Source organism: Acinonyx jubatus, chromosome B3, assembly GCF_027475565.1.
Source record: "Acinonyx jubatus isolate Ajub_Pintada_27869175 chromosome B3, VMU_Ajub_asm_v1.0, whole genome shotgun sequence".
NCBI lineage: Eukaryota > Metazoa > Chordata > Mammalia > Carnivora > Felidae > Acinonyx > Acinonyx jubatus.
Window position 1 is genome coordinate 16,881,360 of NC_069386.1, and position 24,390 is coordinate 16,905,749.

At 48.0% G+C, this 24,390-nt stretch overlaps 1 protein-coding gene across 2 annotated transcripts in view; it reads right to left on the bottom strand.

Annotated features, from left to right (window-relative positions):
* The window catches only part of IGF1R (insulin like growth factor 1 receptor), a 305,517-nt gene that overhangs the window by 11,392 nt on the left and 269,735 nt on the right, over nt 1–24,390 (bottom strand). For both annotated transcript variants that reach the window (XM_027067961.2, XM_027067962.2), the window contains exons 14-20: nt 23,080–23,182; nt 22,234–22,304; nt 17,637–17,866; nt 17,215–17,325; nt 13,120–13,279; nt 8,972–9,101; nt 2,767–2,901 (exon numbers count right to left, since the gene is read on the bottom strand). In XM_027067961.2, coding sequence (XP_026923762.1) covers nt 2,767–2,901; nt 8,972–9,101; nt 13,120–13,279; nt 17,215–17,325; nt 17,637–17,866; nt 22,234–22,304; nt 23,080–23,182 — 940 coding nt within the window. The remainder of the gene's footprint in view (nt 1–2,766; nt 2,902–8,971; nt 9,102–13,119; nt 13,280–17,214; nt 17,326–17,636; nt 17,867–22,233; nt 22,305–23,079; nt 23,183–24,390) is intronic.

Below are 24,390 nucleotides of genomic sequence, written 5' to 3' on the forward strand. Positions count from 1 at the left end.
GAGCCTCGTGAGAGACCCTGAGCCAGAGCCATCCTGCTAAGCCGCTCCCAGGTTCCAGGCCTTCAGAAACTCCATGAGATGGTAAATGCTCATTGTTGGGTTTGGGATAATGACACACTGTGTAAAAAACTAATACAGGTGCACAGAGGAAGCGTTTCCATGCTAGGGAAGAAAATGTGAGGGGCGCCTGGGTGGCTCAGTTGGTTAAGTGTCCGACTCTTGGTTTTGGCTCAGGTCATGATCTCACGGGTTTGTGAGTTCAAGTCCCCGGTCGGGATCCATGCTTGCAAAGCCTGCTTGGGATTTTCCTCCTTCTCTTTCTTTGCCCCTCTCCCCTGTTTGTGTGCTCTCTCTCTCTCTCTCTCCCTCCCTCTCTCCCTGCCTCTCTCTCTCTCTCTTTATATATATATATATGTGTATACATGTAAATTAAATGTATTATTATGTACCTATTTAATATAAATGCAAATTAATAAACATGTACTAAGTGACTTTTTGAGTCTCTTCTACCTTTGGGTTCTGAAACCTGAAGAGGCTAACTGGGAAGGTTCTTGAGGGATCTGGGAAACCCCATCCCCCCTCCCTGCCCCATATACACGGCCCTCTGAGAAATGGGGCCTCCTGTCATTGGTGGGTCTACTCTGCACCCCATGTCCAGGCCCATGCAGGCTTCCTAGTCCAGCCCCGGGCTCAAATGATCAGGGGGCTCCCCCACCCTCAACACACACACACACACACACACACACACATGCAGATGCCAGAATGCTGCTTCCCCTGTGGCAGTCTTGGGTCCTCTTTCTTAATTCCATACCAGCTATCCCTGGGCTTCAGCTGAACAAACATTGAGAAGCAGCAGTTAGGAAGCATAAGGCTCAGCTAATGCACTCCAGAAGCACGGGGTGCCGCACCAAGTCCCCCAGCCCAGAGGTCCTACAGCCGCATGGTCAGAGCCATGGGAACAAGGCCTACCACATCGACGTGGATTCAGTTTTGGTAGCAACAAAGTGCTTCAGAAAAAATACACAAAACCCTGGTTTGTTGATGGACAGTGGTTTCTGCTTCCCAAGCTGTGGTAGTCCGATTCTAAGATGCTCCCCCAGATTCCTGCCCCTGGGGTCAACACCCTGTATAACCCCTCACCTGAATGTGGGTCAGACTAAGAAAGATGATGGGGTTTCACCTCGTTATGGAGTTTTCTCATCACCTGACTCTGAGTTAACCAGCAGGGAGATGATCTGGGCTGGATGTGGCTTAATCAGCTAAAACGAATGGTAAAAGCAGCCGAGATTCTGTTGCTGGCCCTGAAGAAGTAAGCCACTCCGGTGGGAGAAGACCCGTCCTCCGGAAGGCTGGCGGTTCTGCAGCCCTAGGCATGAGTCCTGCCGGAGGCCCAGAGCCTCAGATGCTGGCACCCCCAGGCTATGTCTGGATTTCGGGCTGATGAGACTGAGCCAAGGGGCCGGCACACCCGTGTCCAGAGTCCTGACCCAAGGAAACTGTGAGAGACTCAAAGGAGCAAAGGTTTCAGGACTGTCGAGGCCAGTTTCCCTGGTCCCCAGCGGACGTGGTATCAGACTCATAGTGGCAAACCCACCACCCTGAGGCCTGGCCTGGGGCCCCTGCTCGCTGGGGGCCTGGTGCGCGTGCAGGTGGCATATCTGTGGGGGGGGGGGGGTCTTCCACACAGACACAGAGACGGCCTGACATCTCCTCCGGGGTTGCTCCCAATGTGAAGCCACACCTGTCCTGAAGAACACTTCTGGAAAATTCTGGAACTGGTCCTGAGGCATGAGTGGTAGCCTATCTCTACCCATTGGGATCCAGAAGACTCTCTGAGCCCTGCCTTAACGTCCACGTGGAAAACAAGTCCACACTCTCTCCCTGCTCCTGTCCTGCACCCAATGACCCAACCACAGAACACCTTCACAGCCTCGTCTGACTTGTTCCTCCTGTGAACAGTGAGGCCCTCTTGCCCTTGACAGCTCTGACCTGCGCCAACAAGGAGCGCGACTAAGGACGCTGAGCAGCGAGGCCCAGGAGGGATCACGGACACCCTCCCATCATCGGACAAACCTCAGGGATCAAAAAGCGGAATGTTCTTGTTGTTGTTAAAAAGAAGCGGTTTGAGGTGATGAATCTGCCAGCGCCCAAAGCTGTGCACCCCTGGGGCTGTGTCAGGGCCCCCTGATGGGCCAGCTGAACCACATTCCCGGTCCCCATGGGTCACTGGGTGAAGCCCCAGAAAGCGTGTTGCTTTCACAGCTAATGACTGACTTTGGTCAGCACTCAGCAGAGAAGAAACCTGGGGGGGGGGGGGGGGGGGGGCGCCACGGTGGAGGCAGCACGCGGTGGGAAGAGGCCTGAGGTTTGCCCTACGTGGTGCCAGAGCAGTCCTGCCAAAGGCTGCAAGAGGTCCGGGATTTGGCTTAAGAGCAACCAGTGCCATGTTATTGCCCCCTCCCCCACTTTTTCTTAAACTCTGCGTGGATCGCTTTGGTCAAATACTTCCCAGAGATGTCTGGCCTGAGACCCCAGGTGCAAACCAGGACTGAAAGATTAAGGGAGATGCGGTGAACTTAAGGTGGCTCCGCAAAGGCCCAGGGTCCTTCCATCAGGATAACCTCCTTCCAAACTGCACCCGCCCCCTCATCTCCACCTGCCGGGCCGCAGAGACTGACTCTCAGAACCACCCATCTCGGGTGACCCAGGAAGGGTCATCGAGGAGGGGAATCTGAGGGAGGGCATCAGGGGCCCAGGCGTACGTACAGCATGTCGGGGCAGTTGTCCGGCTTGTCCAGAAGGCCGCCCTCCATGACGAAGCGAAGCACTTGCTCGTTGGACAAGCCCTGGTATGGCTGCTCGGCCAGCGTGGCGATCTCCCAGAGAACGACCCCGAAGGACCTAGGGTGAGAGAGGGGACATGAGGGCTCAGAGAGGGGCGGGCAGCCCTCACTGCCCCTTCCCTTCCAGCATTTCCCCACCCCGGGTGCTGAAAACGTGCCCTCGGCGTGGTGACTGAGCGAGCGTCCTCCAGTGCGCCCAGCAGCGGCGAAGCATGGCCCTTGTCTTCCCGCAGTGTGGGCAAAGCTGTAGCAGGGGGTGGTTTGCAGTGCCTCCTGAATGACTCAGAAGCACCTGCTTTCTCATTTGAACGCCGGGCAGGTTGAGTTCAGGGCCTGGCCCCAGCCACGGGCCCAATAGGGCAGTGTCTCCCAAATGTGCTCTATCCTCTAATTAAAGGCAGGTCCCCAGGCCCTGGCGGGACAGTGGTTTAGTGACCTCGAATACAGCCTGGGACAATCAAGCCATTCAACAAGCTCCCCTATTTTGGAAACTTGTACCCAAGTAGCTCTCAATGCTGGCTGTGGAGTGAGTCTCCTGGCAAGTTTAGAAACATTTTTTTAATGTTTATTTTTGAGAGTGAGAGAAAGAGACAAAGTGCAAGTGGGGGAGGCGCAGGGAGAGAGGGAGGCATAGAATCTGAAACAAGCTCCAGGCTCTGTGCTGACCCCCATGCAGGGCTTGAACTCACGAACCGTGAGATCATGACCTGAGCCGAAGTTAGATGCTTAACCGACTGAGCTACCCACGTGCTCCTAAATATTTTTTTAATGTTTATTTATTTTTGAGAGAGAGAGAGTGAGCGAGTGAGCACGAGCAGGGGAGGGGCAGAGAGAGAGGGAGAGACAGAATCCAAAGCAGGCTCCAGGCTCTGAGCTGTCAGCACAGATCCCGATGTGGGGCTCGAACCCACAGACCCTGAGATCATGACCTGAGCCAGTTAACAGACTGAGCCACCCCCGCACCCCTCCTGGTGAGTTTTCAAAACATACTGACGCCTGGGTCTCTGACCGCAGTTCTGACTTCCACAGGTCTGGAGGGTTAGAAAGCTCGGAAGGGGATCTCACAGGTCCAGTGGGGCCAGTGGGGAGGGAAGCCCTGTGGGAGTGAGCTGGGGAGCTGCCGGTCTGTGACATGTGACGGGGGCTCAGTCTCACAGCAAGAGAAGCCAGGAGCACAGCACTGGCTGACGGCGGGCTGGCAGGCAAGGAGGCATCCTTAAGAAGAGTTTAGCTGAGGGGCCAAGGGGCCAAGGCGTAAATTCAGCAGCGGGGGCAGTGAGCCATTCTGCTATGCATGCAGTTTTGCCTGCTGGTTTAGAAGATCTAACTGCTGGAAAACAAATTAAAATACGTGGACACGCACACAGAAAGTTCAGACAGATAATGTTTAAAAGGAGATGCTGTAACCTGCAAAATAAAGGTGGCCTCCCAACACTGCCACCTCGCACGAATTTTCCTCGGTCTGTGTGCCTTTACACTCAGTTCATTTCAGCAGAATAAAGCAGGCTCGTCGGCAGCAAGCAGCCCGAGGGGCTTCCGACAGGACTGCGGAAGGGCCAGGGGGTGCTAGTGGCAGAGCCACACTGAAAATTCTGGGGCCTGGCACTTCCCACTGAGAGCTCCCGGGATCCTGGCCCGGGGCCTGAGCCAATGTTTTATTCACTGCTTCAGCTACAGCTACTTTTCTGTGAGCAAAAGGATTCTGTACAGGGGCGCCTGGGTGGCTCAGTCGGTTAGGCATCCGACTCTTGATTTCAGCTCAGGTCATGCTCTCACGGTTCTTGGGTTCGAGCCCCATGTCCGGCTCTGCACTGCAGCGTGGAGCCTGCTTGGGATTCTCTCTCTGCCCCTCCCCTGCTCGCAAGCATGCTCTTTCTCTAAATATAAATAAATAAACGTTAAAAAAAAAAAAAGGTTTCTGTGCAACTTTGTACTAAGAACAGATATCAGACATAAATAGAATCTTAGCAGAGGACCGACTCACCCAAGGCCCTTTTTAATTTCCAGTGACCAAGAAATAGCCTTTATATTGCACAAGAGACCTAGAAAAGCCAAAGACCCAGAGGCCTAAGTGTGGCTGAAGGCACACTTCAGAGGCTTGGGCTGAAGGCAGCCAGCTTCTCCACAACTCTGGCGCTGGGACGTCATACTGGAGTGGGCCTGGTCACATCGGCAGCGTGCCTTGGAGCTCCCAACCTTCATGTCTGGAATGTGGTACAGTGCAAGGAATGACAAGTGTGGCTGTTTTTACTGATTGCAGGCCTGGCCTGAGGAATCCTCTGAGAACAACACAGCTCCCCCCCACAGCCCCTTCTCCTCCACAGACTCTGCCGGTGGGGCCAGCCCCTCTCAAGCAGCCCATTCTCACTCAACGGCTCCCGCACGGACTCTTTCGGCTCCGGGTGCTCTGTTTCAAGCTCCCGGTCACTTGGCTATCCATAAACTTCCCGTGTCTCAGCCCAAGCTCTTGGTCCTGTTCTTCTGGCCTCAAGTAGCTGGTGTCCTGCCTCACTTGAGCAGTCAACCCAAGGCCGTCCTTCCCTCGGCCTCCTCAGGGTCCACCACGGTACTGACGGTCCTCCTCGGCCTATAGCACTCTTCCTTTCTGGTGCTAGCACCTTTCACAATGCGGCCTGATGCTCTAGCTAACATGCACATCTTAAAACAGTCTCCCGTGTCGCTCTTCCTTCAGAAGCTTTATGCATCTTTGCAGAACCTGAAGAATCAGGCCCAAGCCCCTGACACAACATCTGAGGCCTTACTTGCTCTCTCTCCACCCTAACTCCCTCAAGGAAGTCCCACCGTCTTTCACAAGCGTGTCCTGCCGCCATAGCCTCTCTCGGCATTCCCGCGGTCTAGAACCTGCATCCCCACTGCCTTGTAAGTGACACTCCTACTTCAGGGTGCCCCACGGCCCCGTCTCTTCTGGCCAGGCTTTTGTGACTCCAACCTGTCAGGATCACTTCCTCTTCTCCACAAGGCTTCACCCTTCCAGGACAGGAAGTTGGTCTCTAGTCGCCCTGTTCTTGCACACACTGAGCATTTCCTGGGCCCCACCAGGTCCTCACGGTCACACGCATGAAGTCACACAGCAGGTAACAGGGCTGGCCTGGAGTGACTCCTGTGTGATGTCAGTATCCCTCGTCGGGGAGGGCCACTCAGTGCTGGAGTCTGGTCACCCTTCGCGGGAAGTGACCGGCCGAGTCCAATGCGTGAAGGCTGAACCATCTCTACCCCACACCAAGATGCCCCCCTGGCATCACTAGTTGCCACAGGAGCCATGAAAACATTCAGCGAGCTACTGCAGGCCTAGTAGGGAGTGCAGACACTCCAAAGCAGACCGCACCTCACAGGCTGAGCAGCCAAAGCCCAGAGATGCCCCGTGGTTTGACCAAGGCCACATGGCCAGACAGGGACACTAAGAGGCAAAGCCTGTGTACTTTTCAAAGCAGATGATTTACAACGGCATGGGCGCTGGTTTCAATGCCTTCATATAGTACCGAGTCATGAATTTTGTGGACAGGTTTCATCTGTGAACACTAGACAAATGTCTTTGCGTGATGTCTTTTCTAAAAGGTGAAAGATTTATGCAATCTGAAGAGAAACCAGAGTATGTGTGACATCTTTTCCAATCATGAGCACTGGGGGGTTTGCCCCAAAGAAGGTACAACTTGATGTGAGTCTCACACATCTGTGCCACTGCCACCTGGGGCCAGCGTTCAGGAACCACACCTCAGCACACCACGACAGGATCATGTCTGTGTCCCACCCACCAGCAAATTGAGACCTACACAGATCTCCACATTCCCCGCTGACGTGAATTAGCCAGTAAAGAAGCAAATGATTTTAAGTGGGTGCGGGCCTAGGTATTTGTGGAAGTTTGGAAACCTTCTTATGTAAGTCAAGAAATGAAGACTGTTGGAGGGTGATCCAGACGCCCAGGGAGGGGACACACTTGTGGGCTCCAACTGCCTAGTTTTTTGCTTGGTTCCCTCCATCCCTGGAGGGCACACTTGTGTCTTCTAAGCCAAAGGAATCATCCTGCAAGGACACGGTGCTACGACAGAGCTGCAGGAGTAGGAAGCACAGAGCCCGAGGGCCTGGGCATAAAATCTCAGAGGGCACTGGGAAAATGTGGAAGTGTTCAAACTAGAGAAAAGTTTGGTCACTTCCTTGTGACTCCAAGGCCCGTCTCGTCAAAAACAGACGAGAGCGTGCGACTGTGCTACAGAGGAGGGCCAACGGGTGTCACCAAGAGGCGGACTTAAGCATCATATGAGAAAGACCTGCAAAGAACAAGGGTGTCTTAAGAGTTAGGGTGGCTTGTCCTTGTGAGGGAGAGAACAAGTAGTCCTGGAGACATTTGAGCAGAAGCCTAACCACTAGCTGTCAAAGAGGCCATGGGTGGGATGTGGGGGCTGGACACAACCTTGGGAGTGCCTCCCAAACCAAAGACGCTGAGGTCTCTTTGACACAGTCAAATACAATTCTCTGTATCTCTATCTAGAGTTTCAACTATTTGGGAACACCTGTTTTGTGCTATTGAATACAATCTAAGGGACTCCCATTCCTTTGACAGGGAGGGCTTGAGATCCTAGGCAGCTGAGGAACCTTCCATATTCACCAAGTCCTGGCCTACCCTACCCATGTTACCCTCAAAGGCTGTGTTACAAAAAAAAAAAAAAAAAAAAAAAAGGAGAATTTAAAGCACTGTTAATGCCTGAACACTGAACGGAATGATTATCAAATAGACACTCTTGTTTACATACACATATTACTCATGCATAATGTCGATGCCGTCGAGTGGGAGAAAACTGGCATCGAACCCCCTGCATGTCCCTCTGTTGCTGCTGCTGGTGGCATTCGTTGCTAACCAGGGTTTGGGCAAAATTAGCCTGTGAGATATTAATAACTCTAGTTTTATCTTCTCATCCTGCCTCTGCTGTCCCTGGCTCGCACGGTTTTCTCTTTTATTGTACTACAAGCTGACCTCAGAGCTTTGGGAGGTATAGAGGCTACAATAATCAGATGCATGAACAGACCTTCTCTCCCCATCATCTCTACATCTAAAAATGGTGGTGAGCACTTTGATTTGACAGCAAAGAGCTAACTATCTTGGACAGGCTGACTGCAAAAACAGATCTCGTACGTGAACTCGAGAAGCAATCACGCTTTGCCGGGTCGTATTCAAATGCTATTTCCAATTTGCACCTGTCTTCGTAGTGAGATCCAAGGCCCTTGAACTATGAAAGGTTCACGAGGTTAAAAAAAAAAAAAATGATGTCGGTCACTATTTAAATAGCTCCTCTATGTGGTCGTCCAGACAGTTGAGTAAACAACTCCCATTTCCGTAACACACCAGCAATGGGACCTCCTGAGAGGACAGCCAAGAAACTAGTTGACGTTCTAGGAGGTAGATGTGCCAGGGCCTCAGCCTGCCAAGGACCTCAGTTGTATTTCAGAACCTGGCCTCCTCTCCACAGTGTTGCTGAGGTATCACAGGAAACAGCACTACTGAGAGTCCTCTGTACTCCTCAGCTAAGCTTTCTACCCCAAGATACGTTATTGTGAAGGGAGACATCGTGCTTTCTACCTCATCCCTGGGTCCACAATGGTGAAGTCCTTTGAAAAAGGACAGACAGCAGATGGGACCAATGAGAGAACACATCCAGACTCACAAGCTTTGGGTGTGAACAAAGGAATGTCTGCAATCCGGAGTTGTAATTAGGTGAGGCAGCCGCACACACACCACGTTATCTATTTATTGGGAAAGATGGAACGAGGGCAGGTGGCCAGGGGAGAGGTGAAGTTTTCGGACACGTCCCGGCCCCTGGTGGTCTGTCTCTCAAGGGCTCCTCGCCATTTACTGAGTACTTAAGGACTGCAAGAAATGTGGGTCTCACAAATTCTTTAGAGCCCACAAATGCCCGCTGTCCTCAGCTAGCCCACTGACAACAGGAGCCCTTCAACCATGCAGGACTATGGCCCACACAGCGCTTGGCCAAAGCTGGAAACGGGGTAACGATGAGTAGAGACCAGTAGAAACATAAAGCCCTCGAGACAGAGCCAGTGGGATCTGTGGAAGCTGGAGGGCTCTGGGCTCGCATTACAGAAGGAGACTCTCATACCAGACGTCAGAGTGAGTGGTGAAGACCCCATCCTTGAGGGACTCGGGTGACATCCAGCGCACAGGCAGCAGCCCCTTCCCTCCTTTCCGGTAATAGTCTGTCTCGTAGATATCTCTCGTCATACCGAAATCTGTAAGGTGGAGAGAAGGCACGAGAGTGACGCACTTTGAGCAGCTCTCAGGGCGGAAGCAAAGATGTCCCATCACAGCTGTGGGGCACCCACGGGTGAGCCACACTCTCAGGAGGCTGGGTATCAGCATTTACAATTGTATAAGGCAGAATCGATAAGGGATGACTGATCGATTAATCCTGTGACAAGTAAATACCAATGAATGTCTGCTTCAAATAGGTTTATAATTTGAGTCCTTTGAAAAAAAAAAGTTGGGGCCCCTGGGGGGGCTCAGTTGGTGACGCGTCCGGCTTCGGCTCAGGTCATGATCTCATGGTTTGTGGGTCGAAGCCCCACGTCGGGCTCTGTGCCGACAGCTCAGAGCCTGGAGCCTGCTTCGGATTCTGTGTCTCCCTCTCTCTCTGCCCCTCCCCCGCTCACACTCTGTCTCTGTCTCTCTTTCCCTCTCAAAAATAAACAAGCATTCAAAAAATTAATAAAAATAAAAAAATTTAATTTCATTCCAAATAAACAGATAAATAAAAAAGTTAATTCCTTTATTCATTTAAAGTGAGAAGCAGTTTATAAATTACCAAGTCTCCCACTTTATCAAGAAAATATTCACGTGTCATTTACATGTGGTTTTAGAACCTGGTGAAATAAATAAGAGCATTCTGACTCTTACTTACTTGGTAGCACTGCCCCACTGCCAGAGGAAATAAAATAGTTTTACTGCTTAATAAGGGGGAAAATATTGAAAGTACCAATTCACGGGGAAAGAAAAGTACACAGTAAGATGCTAGGAGATGCTATTTACTAGGCCCCTGAAGCTATTACCCAATAATGTTTTTCAACATAATGCTCCTACTCGTTTTTGAAAATTTGTTCCATTTTCCATGTCTCTAGAAGATGTCACATAATTATGTTTGATGGCAGGCCTGCTTTATAATCCTAAATTATCGCTTCTTTGTCAGATTTTGATTTTCCACTCAATCACCCAACCTTTTCTTACAGGGACTCTTCCATTTCCTTCCCCAGGAGAAAGGGCTGCTCTCCTTTCTAAAATGTTCATTCATGTCTCTAACTGTGCCACAAAGCGGTTAGGCTACAAAGCAAACACAGGGAATAAAGTTCCTTGCACGTTAACCAACACAATTTACTTGTACTGAGCTGAGGGGTCAACAGCTGCCTCTGGTGAAATTACTTGTCATGTTTGTACTCCATGAGACACCGGGCATTGGAAAAACAGATCTTTCGAACCCAAGTGAGGAATAAAAACCAAGTGTTGGAACCCTATCTCAGAATTAATCCAGTGACATGCAGAGGAGAGGACTTGTCTTTACTTGCACAAAAAGGAGAAAAAAAAAAAAAAAGAAATCTCCGAAAAAGAACACAAGCTATTTCTTCCACAGCACAAAAGAAAAATTTCAAATGTTAGTGAGAAAAACTGCAAGTACAAAGGTCACTGTAAATGTGCCACTGGGTTAAATGGCAAATATGGTCCTTGCTGATTTGGACTTCAAATGGCAAGTGGCCGGACAAGAGCTCTCCCACCGTGATGTGAAACCAGAAAGCAGTTAGCATGAGCTGAGCTCCTGCGTGTGCCAGGAAGCGGGTGTGGGAAGCAGGACGCTGATGGCCCCAGGAACTGACATCTACTGGGGACCTGTCCTGTGCCAGGTGTGTGCTTGGAGCTGTCCCGTGCCCAGTCCTGCCCACCATCTCGTGGGTCTGCTCTATCAGCATCCCCATTTCTGAGGGAAAGAAACTGAGGCTCAGAACTTAAGGCACTAGTCCCAAGTCTCATCTGCTGCGGCAGAACCAGGATTTAAGCTCAGGGCTTCCCGGTTCTGTAGCGCTGGGGAAGGAGGGCTGCCTGGCATCTCCATGGTAATAATCTGAGTCTTCATGGAAAAGGGGAAGGAACGAAAAGGGAAGGGGAAGGGAGCAGGGAGCACAAAGAAAGCCCAGACAGTGGCGAGAGAGGCTGTTTCCTAGAAACCCTGGAGCCTGTCAGCCTCCTGGGATTCAAGGAGCACCAGACATGTGGATGCCTCAAAGGGCCAAATCCAGGGACATACTGGTAGCTCATGAATGAGTAGTTCTGATGACTCAGGGATGTCTGCTCTATGATATGGCTCCATTCATCATCTCTTTTTCCTCCAAATGAAAAATAAAGACACTAACCCCTAATTTGATAACTATTCTAGAGGGGATACTCCTCATTCACAACTAAAGGACCGAAATATTTCATTCAAAATCGTAGCTAAAGAAAAAATATACTGCTAAAGAAAGATGAGCATTTCCATAACAGATAGTTCAAGAGCTAGAAAAAGCTTAAATTTATTTTACTTTATTTTTTTTTCAGTACTTTGAATATATCATTCCACTCCCTTCTGGCCTATAAAGTTTCTGCTGAAAAATCAGCTTATAGTCTTATGGGGTTTCCCTTGTATGTAATTGTTTTCTTTTCTCTTGCTGCTTTTAAAACTTTATCACTACCTTTTGCCATTTTAATTATTATGTCCCTTGGTGTGGACCTCCTTGGTTGATTTTATTGGGGGCTCTCACTGCTTCCTGAGTCTATTTCCTTCTACAGATGAGGGAAGCTTCCAGCTATTATTTCCTCAAATAAATTTTCTCTCTCTTCTCCTTCTGGGATCTCTATAATGTGAATGCTATTATGCTTGATGGTGTTGCTGAGTTCCCTTAACCTATCCTTCTTTTATAATTCTTTTATCCTTTTCCTGTTCTGTTTGGTTGCTTTCCATTACTCCCTCTTCCAGTTCAGGGATCAGTTCTTCTGCTTCCTCTCCTATTGATTCCCTCTAGTGTATCTTTAATTTTGGTTACTAAGTTCTTCATCTCTGTCTGATTGGTTCTTTGGCATATTTTCTGTCTCTTTGTTGAAGGTCTCGGTGAGATCCTCTACTCTTTTCTCAAGTCCCGTGAGTATCTTTACGACCATTACTTTGATTTCTCTATCAGACATATTGCCTACCTCTGGTTGGTTCGGCTCTTTTGCTGTGATTTTGTGCTAGTTTTTCAATTGGGACAGTCCTCTGTCCCCTCATTTTGTCTAACTCTCTGTGTCTGGTTCTATGTGTTAGCAAAGTCAGCTACATCAAGGAGGTTAATTTTAAATGGATTTCGGATGTAAAGTGTCCTCTGCAGTTTCTCAGAATAAATACTTGATGTTTTTCTGAGCCATCGTCATCTCATAATGGGAAGGTAAGGGTTCTGGTAAAAGTAGGTAGCTTTCCTGAGTAGCCCTGAGGTTATAAGTGTTTTCATCAGGATTAAGAGATCAAAGCAAAACCCAAACCTAAAGGCTAAAATGAATTTCTAACCAGCACCAGAAATGCAACCCAACCCCCCCTTTTTTGGTGTTTCAGTGGGTGGTGGCAACAAGGGGTCTAACCAGCAGGTTGATCAGCTAAGCGTTATAATACACAGGTCGAGAGCTTAGAGGTTGACCAACTTGGGTGTGAACCCCAATAAGCAGTGATCTTCCCTCACCTGAGTGATTGCACCTCCCTGTCACTGTTACTGCTCTATGCAGGGGCTTCACCGTTGGGGGCCTCACATCTTAGAAACCTCCATGGACCGCTGAGAGGGCAAAACTCCTTTCAAGCCAGAAACATTGGAGGAAATGTTGGTAGTTTATATGGCAACTTGTACTCCCAAGTCAAAATCACCTGAGGACATTGCCTCAATTATTTCTGTAACCAACGCTTAGAACTCTTCTGCCAAAAAATGCCCCAAATGCCAGGAGAGGCTACCTCAGAGACCATGGCCTCAGCTCGTCCTTGTCCACTGCCTGTTCTGCTGTGCCCACATGTGCTATAGGGATTTGAGCCAGCCCAGTCAGGTTTGTGATTGACTATCAATTGGAGACAACCAAGTTATTCCCAAGTACAAGACTCTGTACTCATGGGATGCACTGGAAAACCTCTTCACAGGTGGGTGAATGCCAGCTCGGTCTCTGAAATGTGGGTGAATTTAGCTCCTGCTCAGACCTGGGAAGCTAAGAACACACCTCCGATTTTGACTGTGAAATCTTCAGCCACCATGCAGTTCCGGGCAGCAAGGTCCCTGTGGACAAACTTGTTGGCGTTGAGGTATGCCATGCCGTCTGCAATCTCTCCAGCCATCTGGATCATCTTGCTTAGGCTTGGAGGTGCTAGGACTGGATTATTCTGTTGGAGATTAAAAAAAAAAAAATTTCACGTGAGAATTTAGGAGTGTCCCCCACCCTAATTCCTCCAGGGTGTGCAAATCCATCTTTGTTCAATCTGAACACTACAGGTCAGTCCACTAAGAAACAGGACTTGCTCAGAAGGAACATATTATTATGGAGACCATAGCATCTGCTTCGTGGTAAAGTCATGTGCTTGCCCGCTGACCACATCACACAGAGTTGCAGAGAGAAACGCTAATTAGCACAACTTGGGACCAGCATTTTCTATTTTGGGTAGGGCAAAAATTATTTAAAGTGAAACTAACAATTTCAGATATTAAGATTTCTTGATTACTCAAGTTTTTATTAGTTTGTATGTTCCTTTTCTGTCTATAATCAAAGTGCAGGTGAAAGGAGCGAGAGAATATTACAAAGGCTGTGTGGAAATAAGTACATGTGTTTCCCAAATGGACACTGGATGTTTTATTTCCCATGTGAGCATCGTTATCAAGTATCCGATCTTTTTCTTTCTCTTTAACTTTCATCTAAAGTACAAAAGTATCAGGACTAACGTTTTCACTTCACAACGTGGCACTCCTTGGGTTGTTGTTTTCTGTGGGCACCAAGGAAAACAGGCACTCGCCAATTAATTTAAGTCCAGATGAAGCATATTCTGGAGGGGGATCAATGTAAAACAGGGACACGTAACATGATAAGCATTTCCTCTTTGTAGAGGAGGGCTTTGGAATTAAAGAGAAATACCTCAGAATAATAAAAAATCCATTTAGAAAAAAGCTTATATAAAACATGTGCCAAAATCTCTCCATCCTAAAAAAAAAAAAAAATACAGAGCAAATCAGCCCGCCACAGTTTAGATACTAACCACCTCTTGCTTGTGCTGTGCGATAGAGTTTACCTCAGTTTCCCTGACTACAGAGCATCTGTTACAACACTGCAAAGCCACATTACCCTGACAGGTCCCAAAGCGCCACCTTCCCGGCTCAAACCCTGGGTGCCAGGGGAAGAGCATGCCTGGGTGGGGTCACTGCCAGAAGCATGAGCTGGGACCACACATGGAAAGTGCCTGCCAGTGCCTGGCCAGGGTCTTTGCTCAGTGGATGTTGGCTTTGCCCAGTGATGTGCTGGTTTCTGCTGAAAGCTGCCTTCTAGAAGCAGTATAACAACCCTCCAAAGCACTTGTGGGTTAGTTCCCTACACATGACGTATGTTTACATTCTGAAGAGACTATCAAGACAGTCTCTGGTGGTTTAAAATACTTATCACGGAGTTTCCTGGGGGAAGTGACATGATGTCCCCAAGGGTAAGCCCAAACCAGCACTTTCTTTTTACATGGGAGTCTCCTTTAGACAAGCTTTTCTGTCTCAGGACCCACCGTTGCCTTTTAAGCTTTCTGGGGCTTTAGATGTGCATGGTATGCTAGGAAATCTTCAGGTGAACTGTTAAGTTGATGCTCATAATACTTAAGCTGTGGTGTATTAAGTATATGTGTTTACTGGAAGTGGTCATTTATGGGCGCCTGGGTGGTTCAGCCAGTGAAGCGTCTGACTTCAGTTCAGGTCATGATCTCACGGTTCGTGAGTTTGAGCCCCGCATCGGGCTGTGTGCTGACAGCTCAGAGCCTGGAGCCTGCTTTGGATTCTGTGTCTCCCTCTCTCTCTCTCTGCCCCTCCCCTGCTTGCACCCTGTCTCTCTCTCTCCCTCAAATATACACATTAAAAATTTTAAGAAAAAAGAAGTGGTCATTCATAGTTAACATGAAGGATAGAATCAATAAAAGGAATCTGATTATACATATTGGAAGAGAGGGCTGACGTTTGATCAGTTCATGGTGCCACACTGCCATTCTTTCAGGCGTTTCAGAGAGCGGAAATCTTTAATCTGCTTCGAGCTACTGAAGGCATGTATACACAAACACCCACATTTAGCAAAGTAAATGAGCAAATCTTAACTTGGGGAGAAGATGCCAAATAGAGTATAATGAATCTGCAGGACAAGCATACATATTTTTATCCTTGACCTGAGTTAGAAAGAACAAGTTTAAATCTGACACATCTAAAAGTGAATTTGAGATCTGGAAAAGGGACTTTCAGAAACCTTCTTGTCCAACCATCTTATTTTACACACGAGGACACTGAGGTGCGGAGGCCCGAAGCAGCTGCCTGAGGACGGCAGACAGCTTGCAGCAAAGCCGGGACGGAGACGACGTGTTTCCAAACGTTTATTCTGTGCCTGAAATCGGGGACGCAGGGAATGAGCGTTTCATACTTTTCAGATGTCTGCATGAATCTGATAAGAAATACACTGCCGTGTCTTGAGCCACCTATCTGATGAAGCTTTTCTCCCTCATGCTGGCTTGTGTATTACAGAAGTGGGGCAGTTTACGATCCAGGGGACCTGGGGAGCCACACTGTAGAGCAGAGGGTGGGTGTGTGTTGTAAATCATCCTGCTCAGGGCCTCGGGCCACACTTGGCCTCGTGACCCTCAGAGAACCACAAGGACAATCATCTGCTGTGAATGGAGGAAGCCACGTGCAAACAGGTGCTCAGAACTAAAATTTAAGAACAACTACTTGGGAGATAATTAAGTTGTAGATGAAAAGAAAACCAAAGATTAGGCTCAAACAGGGAAAGGCTATAGAGATTCAAAAGGGAAGTATTCTGGGAATACAGGCAGATGCAAAGCCTGCTCACCACAGAGCAAAGTCAGGGTGAAAGTGAGGCCTTCAGACCCACCAAGGGGGCCGAATGAAAGGCAGATGTTGCTGGTATTATTTGTAAGTATTTATCTACGAGTTTATTCTTAGAGTGACTCACTTGGAGTTATGCTTCCATATGCTAAAAAGCTGCCTTGTGGGTTCATGCCACAGACGGGGAGACACCACAGTGACTAATGAAAAATTGCAGAGGACTTCAGCAGGTTTACAAGTTGAAGCTCATAACACAAATTGGTCTTTTTTACTAGACTAAGCAGACACTGTGCAGCCGAGGCGATTATCATTCTGCCTCAGGATCAAGCCTGACATGTGGATGCAGAGTTCGAGAAAACAGGGCCTCCCGGTCTCAAAGGCTCAGACTGTTGACAGCCTGGGGGAAGGGACGTGTGTGGGGAGGGGGACTGTGAATAGGGGGGCATCTATGTGTACAGAGCCGGGTGGGAAACCACACCAGCAACAAGAATCACGTCAACCTAACATTGAACTCTGACAGGCGTTTACTGAAAGACTGCCTGCCACAAACACGGACCCTGAACTGGCAGCGCTCGGAGCCTGGGAGGAAAAGCTGAACACGATGGGGTGGAAGGGGAATCCACTCGGAGGACCATAGAAGAGAGAGTTGGTGCTAGGGGAGCAGTCATGGAGGGTTCCTGCCTTCCGGGCAGGGGAGCAGGGAAGGCTTCAGGGAGGAAGCTGTGCAGAAGCAGGGAGAAGTCAGGGAGCATCTGCGGCGGAGGAGGGAACTAGAGGGGGGCGGAATGCAGAACAGGAGCACAGAGGGGTTAAGTAGAAGGGTATCTGAGAAATGGCAAGGGGCTCCCACAAAAGCTCGAGGTCTCTCTCTAGTCGGGGACATCTTTCATACAAAGGACCTGTAACCAAGCATGCAGCAAGAAACATTCAATGTTGAAAAGTAAGCAGGTTTAAAGACACAGGGGTGCCTGGTGGCTCCGCTGGTTGGGTATCTGACTTCGGCTCAGGTCATGATCTCACGGTTTGCGAGTTTGACCCCAGGTCGGGCTCTGTGCTGACAGCTTGGAGCCGGAAGCCTGCTTCCCGTTCTGTGTCTCCCTTCTCTCTGCCCCTCCCCCGCTCACACTCAAAAAAATTTTTTTAAAATAAAAAAAATAAACACACAATATCTTCTGGGGGGGGGGTGGTGGGAAGGTGCCAGAGAAAGAACAGGTAACGTATGAAGTCCGTGAAAACCAAAACTGACCTCTATTTCTGGCCTCAGAGACCTGAGATAACTTTTGAGATCGCCCCGCGTCATCAGTTCCATGATGACCAGCGTCGGCTGGCCCTGGGACACCACGCCCAGCAACCGCACCTGGGAGGAACGACAGAGAGAAGGACTCAGAGGGTGAGGGTTGCCCGTGACAGTCCCCATCCAGGCTGCTAGAACAGTCTGTGACCTGCAGAGCCCAGACGTGCGGGCCACAGGGCCCCCACTGGCCGGGGTCTACACCACAGCCAGAGCCGCTAGTGCACAGGTGTCTAAGGGCCAACAGTGAGGTGACGGGGAACTCTGGAAGGCGGGGCGAGACACCAAACCCCCAAGTGATGCCACTGACACTCTGGGGGGCCCCACTGAGGTGTTCTCCCTGCGTCAGTTTCTGGCTTCTCAGGGCATTCTCTTACCACATGGTGACAATTGAACTCCTTCATCACTGAAGCCTCGTTGAGAAATTCAATCCTTTCACGCATGCTCGCGGCCTCGTTCACCGTTTTGATGGCCACCCTGGTTTCGGGCTCATCTTTAACCACGCCTTTGGCAACTCCTTCGTACACCATCCCAAACGAGCCCTGCCCCAGCTCTCGGCTCATGGTGATTTTCTCCCGAGCAACCTCCCACTCATCAGGTACATACACTGGAGAAGAAGAACCAGAACCGAAACAGGTAAGGCAGGGAGCCCCTGGGCAGAAGATGCTTTTGGGGGAAACCAGAATACAAGATGCCACTTCCTGAAGTCCACAGAGAACATCAGGAAACAGTGACACAGCTTGTCCTGAAATTTCTGCAAAACAGCTATACGGTCACACACTGGTATTTCAAGTCTTCAAGGATTCTGAGATAATTTTAGGATCCTAACAGCACACAAGAACCACAAAGGAATCCAATTTGAGATGCGCTAAGTATAGAATTCACAACAGGCTTCAAAGACTTAGTACGAAAAAAAAAATCACGCAAATATTTCAATAGTTTTTAGACTGACTACCTATTTAAATTGATAATACTTTGGACATACCGGGTTAAATAACGTGTATCATGAACATTTTTTCACTTCTTTTTTTAATGTTTTTTCATGTTATAGAAAGAGAGAGCATGAGTGGGGAAGGGGCAGAGAGAGAGGGGAGGACAGAGAATCTGAAGTGGGCTCTTCACTGACAGCAGTGAGCCTGATGTGGGGCTTGAACTCACGGATTGTGAGATCGTGACCTAAGTGAAGTGGAATTTCAATTGACTGAGCCACGGCAGGTGCCCCTCACCTGTTTCTTTTATACTTTTTTAAACGTGGTTATTAGAAAAACTTATGGTTACATATGGGACTGGCCTTCTATTTCTATTGGTAGCACTATTCTAGTTTAGACAAGTGTCTCCAGCCTCACCGAAGCCCCTAGGGTGTCTATACAGGAACAGAAGCTGCTGAACTCTGGCACCAAGGACCATCAGTGGTGAGCAAGGTGGAGGGACAGCTGGTGAGCACAGGGGTCTCCCCAGGGCCCTGGCCTGAGCTCCATGAACTCAGGGACCGCCCACAACTGGGTTGAGGGGCTGGGAGGTGGGACATGGTAAGACAGAGCCTGAACATGACTTCTCCAGCCAAGGCTTTCAGTCAATCTGGTTTAAGAAAACAAAGAAGTAATTCCAGGCAGGCAGGAAGGAGAAAGAAAGAGGAAAAGGGAGAAGGGAGGTAAGAAAGAAAAGAAAACAATACAGAGGATCCATCCCACAACTCAGATGGGCAGAATGAAAAAGAAAAAGAAAAAAACAACCGCAACCTGTTCCATTAGCTCCCTAAGAAATGTCAGTTATAAGGACATGCTTCTAATGCTGTGTGTGCTTCTGTCCTTGCCGGAGAGGGGGATTCCCAGCAGGCTCCACTGTATACCAGGAAGGGGTCCCGGCTCAGAAATGCAGGACTGGGGAGCTGCGATGGCATCTGTGTTTGCTTGTATGCTTTTGGACGTTAACCTTGCGCTTACGGCTGATGTGGGAGAAGCAGTGGCTGGCAGCTGGATTCCAACACCACTGGGTCTCCTGTTCTTTCATGTCTGGAAGGAAAGACGTCTATAAATTAGGCCCAGGAGATCCCACCAACTTACGCCACTGAGGAGTGTCCAATATGGCCTATGTTCATCAATCTAGAATTTTCTGTCATACGCACTTTTGTATTTCCCATTACATATGTAGTTTAGGAATTTCGTAAACGGGAGTCTACCTTCTATGTGGCTTAGATGTCATACGGCCCCTAAGAAGAGGCTGAGGCTTGCTTAGGAGAGTAAGTATGCAAGACAAGCCAGTAGATAAGACTCTTCACGATACCCCTCAGAAAGTATAAAGAGAAACCGCCTGTATCCGTTTATCTCCGAAAATCCGGGCTTGCTTTTAATCAGAATTAACTCTGTAGCACACCATAAAACACGGAGTTAAAACCAATCCCATTCCTTCCTTGGGAGGTCCCTGAAGTCAATACTTGCAATCTCTTTCTCTAAATTCAACCCAGCAGCTCTGACTCGAGCCAGCAGGTCCTAAGCCCCGCCAGCCAGCAACGGGTTATGTGCACAATGTTATCAGCACTTCCCTAGAGGGGATTTTCGGTATATTCTGGAGAATGGTGACGTGCAGAATAACTTCTGGAGAAAGAAGTTTTTAAAGCATTTTCGAACTGCAATGTCATTTTGTCGCCCCTCGAGGAGACTAACTATAAGGTGCTTGTCAAATGGCCGAATAAATTAAGTTCAAATGAGGTGACCGTGTTCCTACCTGTTGTTGGCCTGGGTGACAATGCGTTGGGTTTTTATTTTATTTTTAAAGGCGAATCAAGGCATATTATGAAAGTAGTTCTGGAAAGATATAAAATTTGCATTCAAATCACCATTAGAGTCTGATATTATTGTATTAATACTCTTTCTAAGCTTCCTGGACACTTCATAGTCAAAACGACAAAATGCCAGTCTTCTGTGCTTTATTTCAAAGCAGAGTAAATTCTCTGGAATAGCCTTATTCCACCTCTACAGAGAAGGAAAGTGGCCTTGCATTTCCTCATAAATTCCATTAAGTGTGTGATGACTCCTTACCTTATCTGACTTAAAAAAAAAAAAAAAAAGCTATTAATTATATAAGCAATGCATAAAAATCTTTTTGCTTTTTTTTTTAATAAAGAAAAAGATACTTTCCACAAGTAACTACTATTTTAAATTTGGTGTGTATCCTTCCAGAATGCTCTCTATGTCTTATATACATACATACATCAAAGGAGTATAGAAATATGTGTGTGTGTACGTGTGTATGTGTATGTACACACATACCTACATGCCTATTAAAAATACAGCTTTGTGGGACACCTGGCTGGCTTAGTTGTTTAGGCGTCCCACTCTTGATTTCGGCTCAGGTCACGATCTCACAGTTCACGGGGTCAAGCCCTGCATCAGGCTCTGTGCTGACAGTGTGGAGCCTGCTTGAGATTCTCTCTCCCTCTCTCTCTCTCTGCCCCTCCCCTCCTCGTTCTTTCTCAAAATAAAAATAAAATAAAGACATTAAAAAATACAACTTTGTGAGACTTCTATAGAATCAGGAAGAATGTCCTTATTCTGCACTTGATTCCCATTCAGGGGAGGCTGCTTTTGATTGGCTTTGTTGTAAACAGAACTGAATTAGAAATTATTAGAGAAATCATAACAAAACTTTACACATTTATATAGTGCTTTTAAAGCGTCAGTGTGTTTTCTTATGTTTTCCATTTACTCAGGGTAATCGATCAGAATAATCACAACTCCATTTCACATGTCCTGCACACCAACTTTCACTTCACCTGAAGCAAGAAGGAGGCACATACAGTTTCTAAACACACCTCCCTGAGTTCATGTACTCATTCATTCATCTGGTGGACCCAAGCCAGCTCCTCCTGTGGGTCAGCTTCCCTGCGGTCGACAAGATGCCAGAGACCATGTCATCCTGACTTCTCAACCACCTAGTATGCACATGTGTCCTCTGAACCTCACCGCCTCACCTACAGACAGGCGGGCATTAGAAAAGCCACCTTACCGGGACACAGGGATCAAAGGGAACAGCGTTCATAAAAGCCCCCGGCAAGTGCCAGTATCACTAGACTCCAGGACCAGTGCCCGGCCTGGACTTACTTATAAAGGTTTGGATTCAAGCACAATAGGGAGAAGAGACAGTAAATAAGGAAAAAACGAAATAACCATCGAATAGAACCCAACTGCCAAGTCAGACCTCAGTCACTTAACTAAATGGACCTCATGAGTTATTACCCAAGGGTATGTGAATGGGCCGTGAGGGTATAAGTCATAGGAGCCTGGTCAGGAGGGAATGAGCAGAAAAAACTCCAAGACAGAAAAATGCAGAGAAGCCATGAGTGATCAAAGACCATCATAGTGATACAAAACTCAGGCTGAAACAAGTTTAAAGGAACTATTTGGTCAGCTGCAGTGTATCCTCTGACTAGATGTCAACAATTAAACAACTTTTGTCATCCTAGCATAAAATCTCAGGCAATTAAGTAAATTGACAACTGTGCTGACCAGTTGTCTCTGAAGACTGTTTTTCTTTGGGGGCATTCCATACAGTCCCAGAATTTTCGACATATTCAGTGAACTGCTAAAAACTTTGATTTAAAAGAGAAAGGGGGCGGGGGCACCTGGGTGACTCAGTCCAGTAAGCGTCTGACTTTGGCTCAGGTCACGATCTCACGGTTTGTGAGCTCAAGCCCCGCGATGAGCTCTGCGCTGACAGCTCAGAGCCTGCTTGGGATTCTCTCTCTCTCTCCCCCTCCCTCTACCCCTCCCCTACTTGCTCTTTCTCTCTCTCTCAAAATAAATTAACTTAAAAAAAATAATAAAAATTTAAAGAAAGTGTTAACGACGACATATTTGAAGCCAAAGTTACGTCAAATAACGCAAACCTCTTCTCCCTAAATTAGCTGCACTCCTGAAAGCTCCCCAGTCTGGGACCTGACTGGGTCCAGGCAGTGTCCGGAGCTTAGCTGCTTACCATCTGCGGCACTGAAGTACTCTGGGTTCACCGAAGCATACAGCACTCCATTCCCCAGCCTGCTGTTATTTCTGTAAGAAGGAAAAAATTCAGGTTAAAAAAAACCCGACGTGTACACATCTCATCTTTGCTCTATCAGCTTTATTTATCCCGTTTTAAGTACCAGGAGGAAGGGAGCAAGGGGCACCTACTGCCTGCAGACCCTCACCTACACTCCCCCATCTGGCCCGGGGCCGAAGACATCTGCTAACAGGGCTCTGGGCTTCCTCAGTGGTCTTGGATGAAAGCCTTGTAAGAAACATTTGTTTCTTGGGGCGCCCGGGTGGCTCCGTCGATTGGGCGTCTGACTTTGGCTCAGGGTCATGATCTCATGGTTCATGAGTTCAAGCCCCACCTCTGGTTCTGTGCTGTCCGCACAGAGCCCACTTCAGATCGTCTGTCTGCCCTCCTCTCTCTGCCACTCCCCTACTTTCGCTCTCCCACAAATTAAGAAAAAAACAAAAAACCAAAAACAAACAACTGTTTCTTTACTTCATTGGAAATTGAAAGGTCTACTGGATAGAAAAGGCTGGGACACTGGGTTTGGAAAATCTCTGCATAAGCAGCGGTATCTGAGGGTGCAACCAGCAAGGGGACAAACCCTACCGGCCCGAGATATATTTTCTGTTGTCACTGACTCGTTAGGAAACGCTCCCTTTTCCTGTGAAGAGCAGTGATTGGAAAATCAGGTTTCCCGACCCATGGGGTATTTCCTCAAAATCCTCAAATCGCATACCTGAACTCAGGTTCAAATCATCAGAGCACACAGCCACAAAAAGTGTCTGAGCTTTTCCTGGAGGCTCTCACCTTTTTCTGTGGAAGACGTACAACATGATAACCAGTCCCCCCACTATCAGCAGGACAGCAACAGGCAGAGCGATGATCAGGTGGATGAAATTTTCATATGTTACTGCCGAGACAAGGGAAATGATAAAATATCACTGGGTGAACAAGCTGGTCCTCTTTTTTTTTTTTTTAAGCTGGAAATATGAAAAAAAAAATCCCCCCAAATTCCTTGACTGCCCTATCACAAACTAGGAATTCTGAAGATAAATGGTATTGGATAGGACACAGCAAAAACCCCTGAGTTATCTGGGGGGGAAGGGGGGGTGGAGATAAATAAGTGTGTACTGAGGAGTATAGTCATTTTTAAAGTACAGTGCATTCCTGGGGCACCCAGGTGTTGAGCTCAAGTGGTTAAGCATCTGACTTTGGCTCAGGTCGTGATCTCATGGTTTGTGAGTTTGAGCTCCACATTGGGCTCTCTGCTGTCAGTACAGAGCCTGCTTCAGATCTTCTGCCCCCTCTCTCTGCCCTTCCCCCACTCATGTGCTATCTTTCTACTAAAAATAAGTAAATATTTTTTTTAAAAAGTACAGTGTATTCTGAAATAACAGTTCAAATGGTGGGCTCAAGTGAAATAATATTTGTATGCAATTCAATGACTGTTAATGTATGCATATATATATAAATAAATTTGCTAAAATAAAATGAATAGATTTTTACATAAATAGTGCTCAAGTGGTACTGATGCTTGTTTTTATTTAAGAAGAATTTTTTTTAATGTTTATTTATTTTTGAGAGAGAGAGAGATAGAGACAGAACGCAAGCCAGGGAGGAGCACAGAGAGAAAGACACAGAATCTGAAGCAGGCTCCAGGTTCTGAGCTGTCAGTACACAGCCCGATGTGGGGCTTGAACCCACGAACTATAAGATCATGACCTGAGCCGAAGTTGGATGCTTAACCAACTGAGCCACCCAGGTGCCCCCTTTTTTTCCCCTAAGATAATTTTTTCAAATGTTTATTTATTTTGAGAGAAAGAGACAGAGAAAGTGCGTGTGTGTGAGCAGGAGGGGGGTAGAGAGAAAGGGAAAGACAGAATCCCAGGCAGGCTCCTCACTGCTAGTGCAGAGACCAACTCGGGCTGGCTCCCATGAACTGTGAGATCATGACCTGAGCTGAAGTCAAGAGTCAGACATTTGACTGAGCCACCTGGGTGCCTTGACCTTTATCTGTTAAGACAGTTTCACAGACAATTAAAAAGAAAACAAAAAACAAAACAAAACCCCCCCAAAAAACCACAACTAACTCGATGGCACCCCTTGCCGAAATTGCTC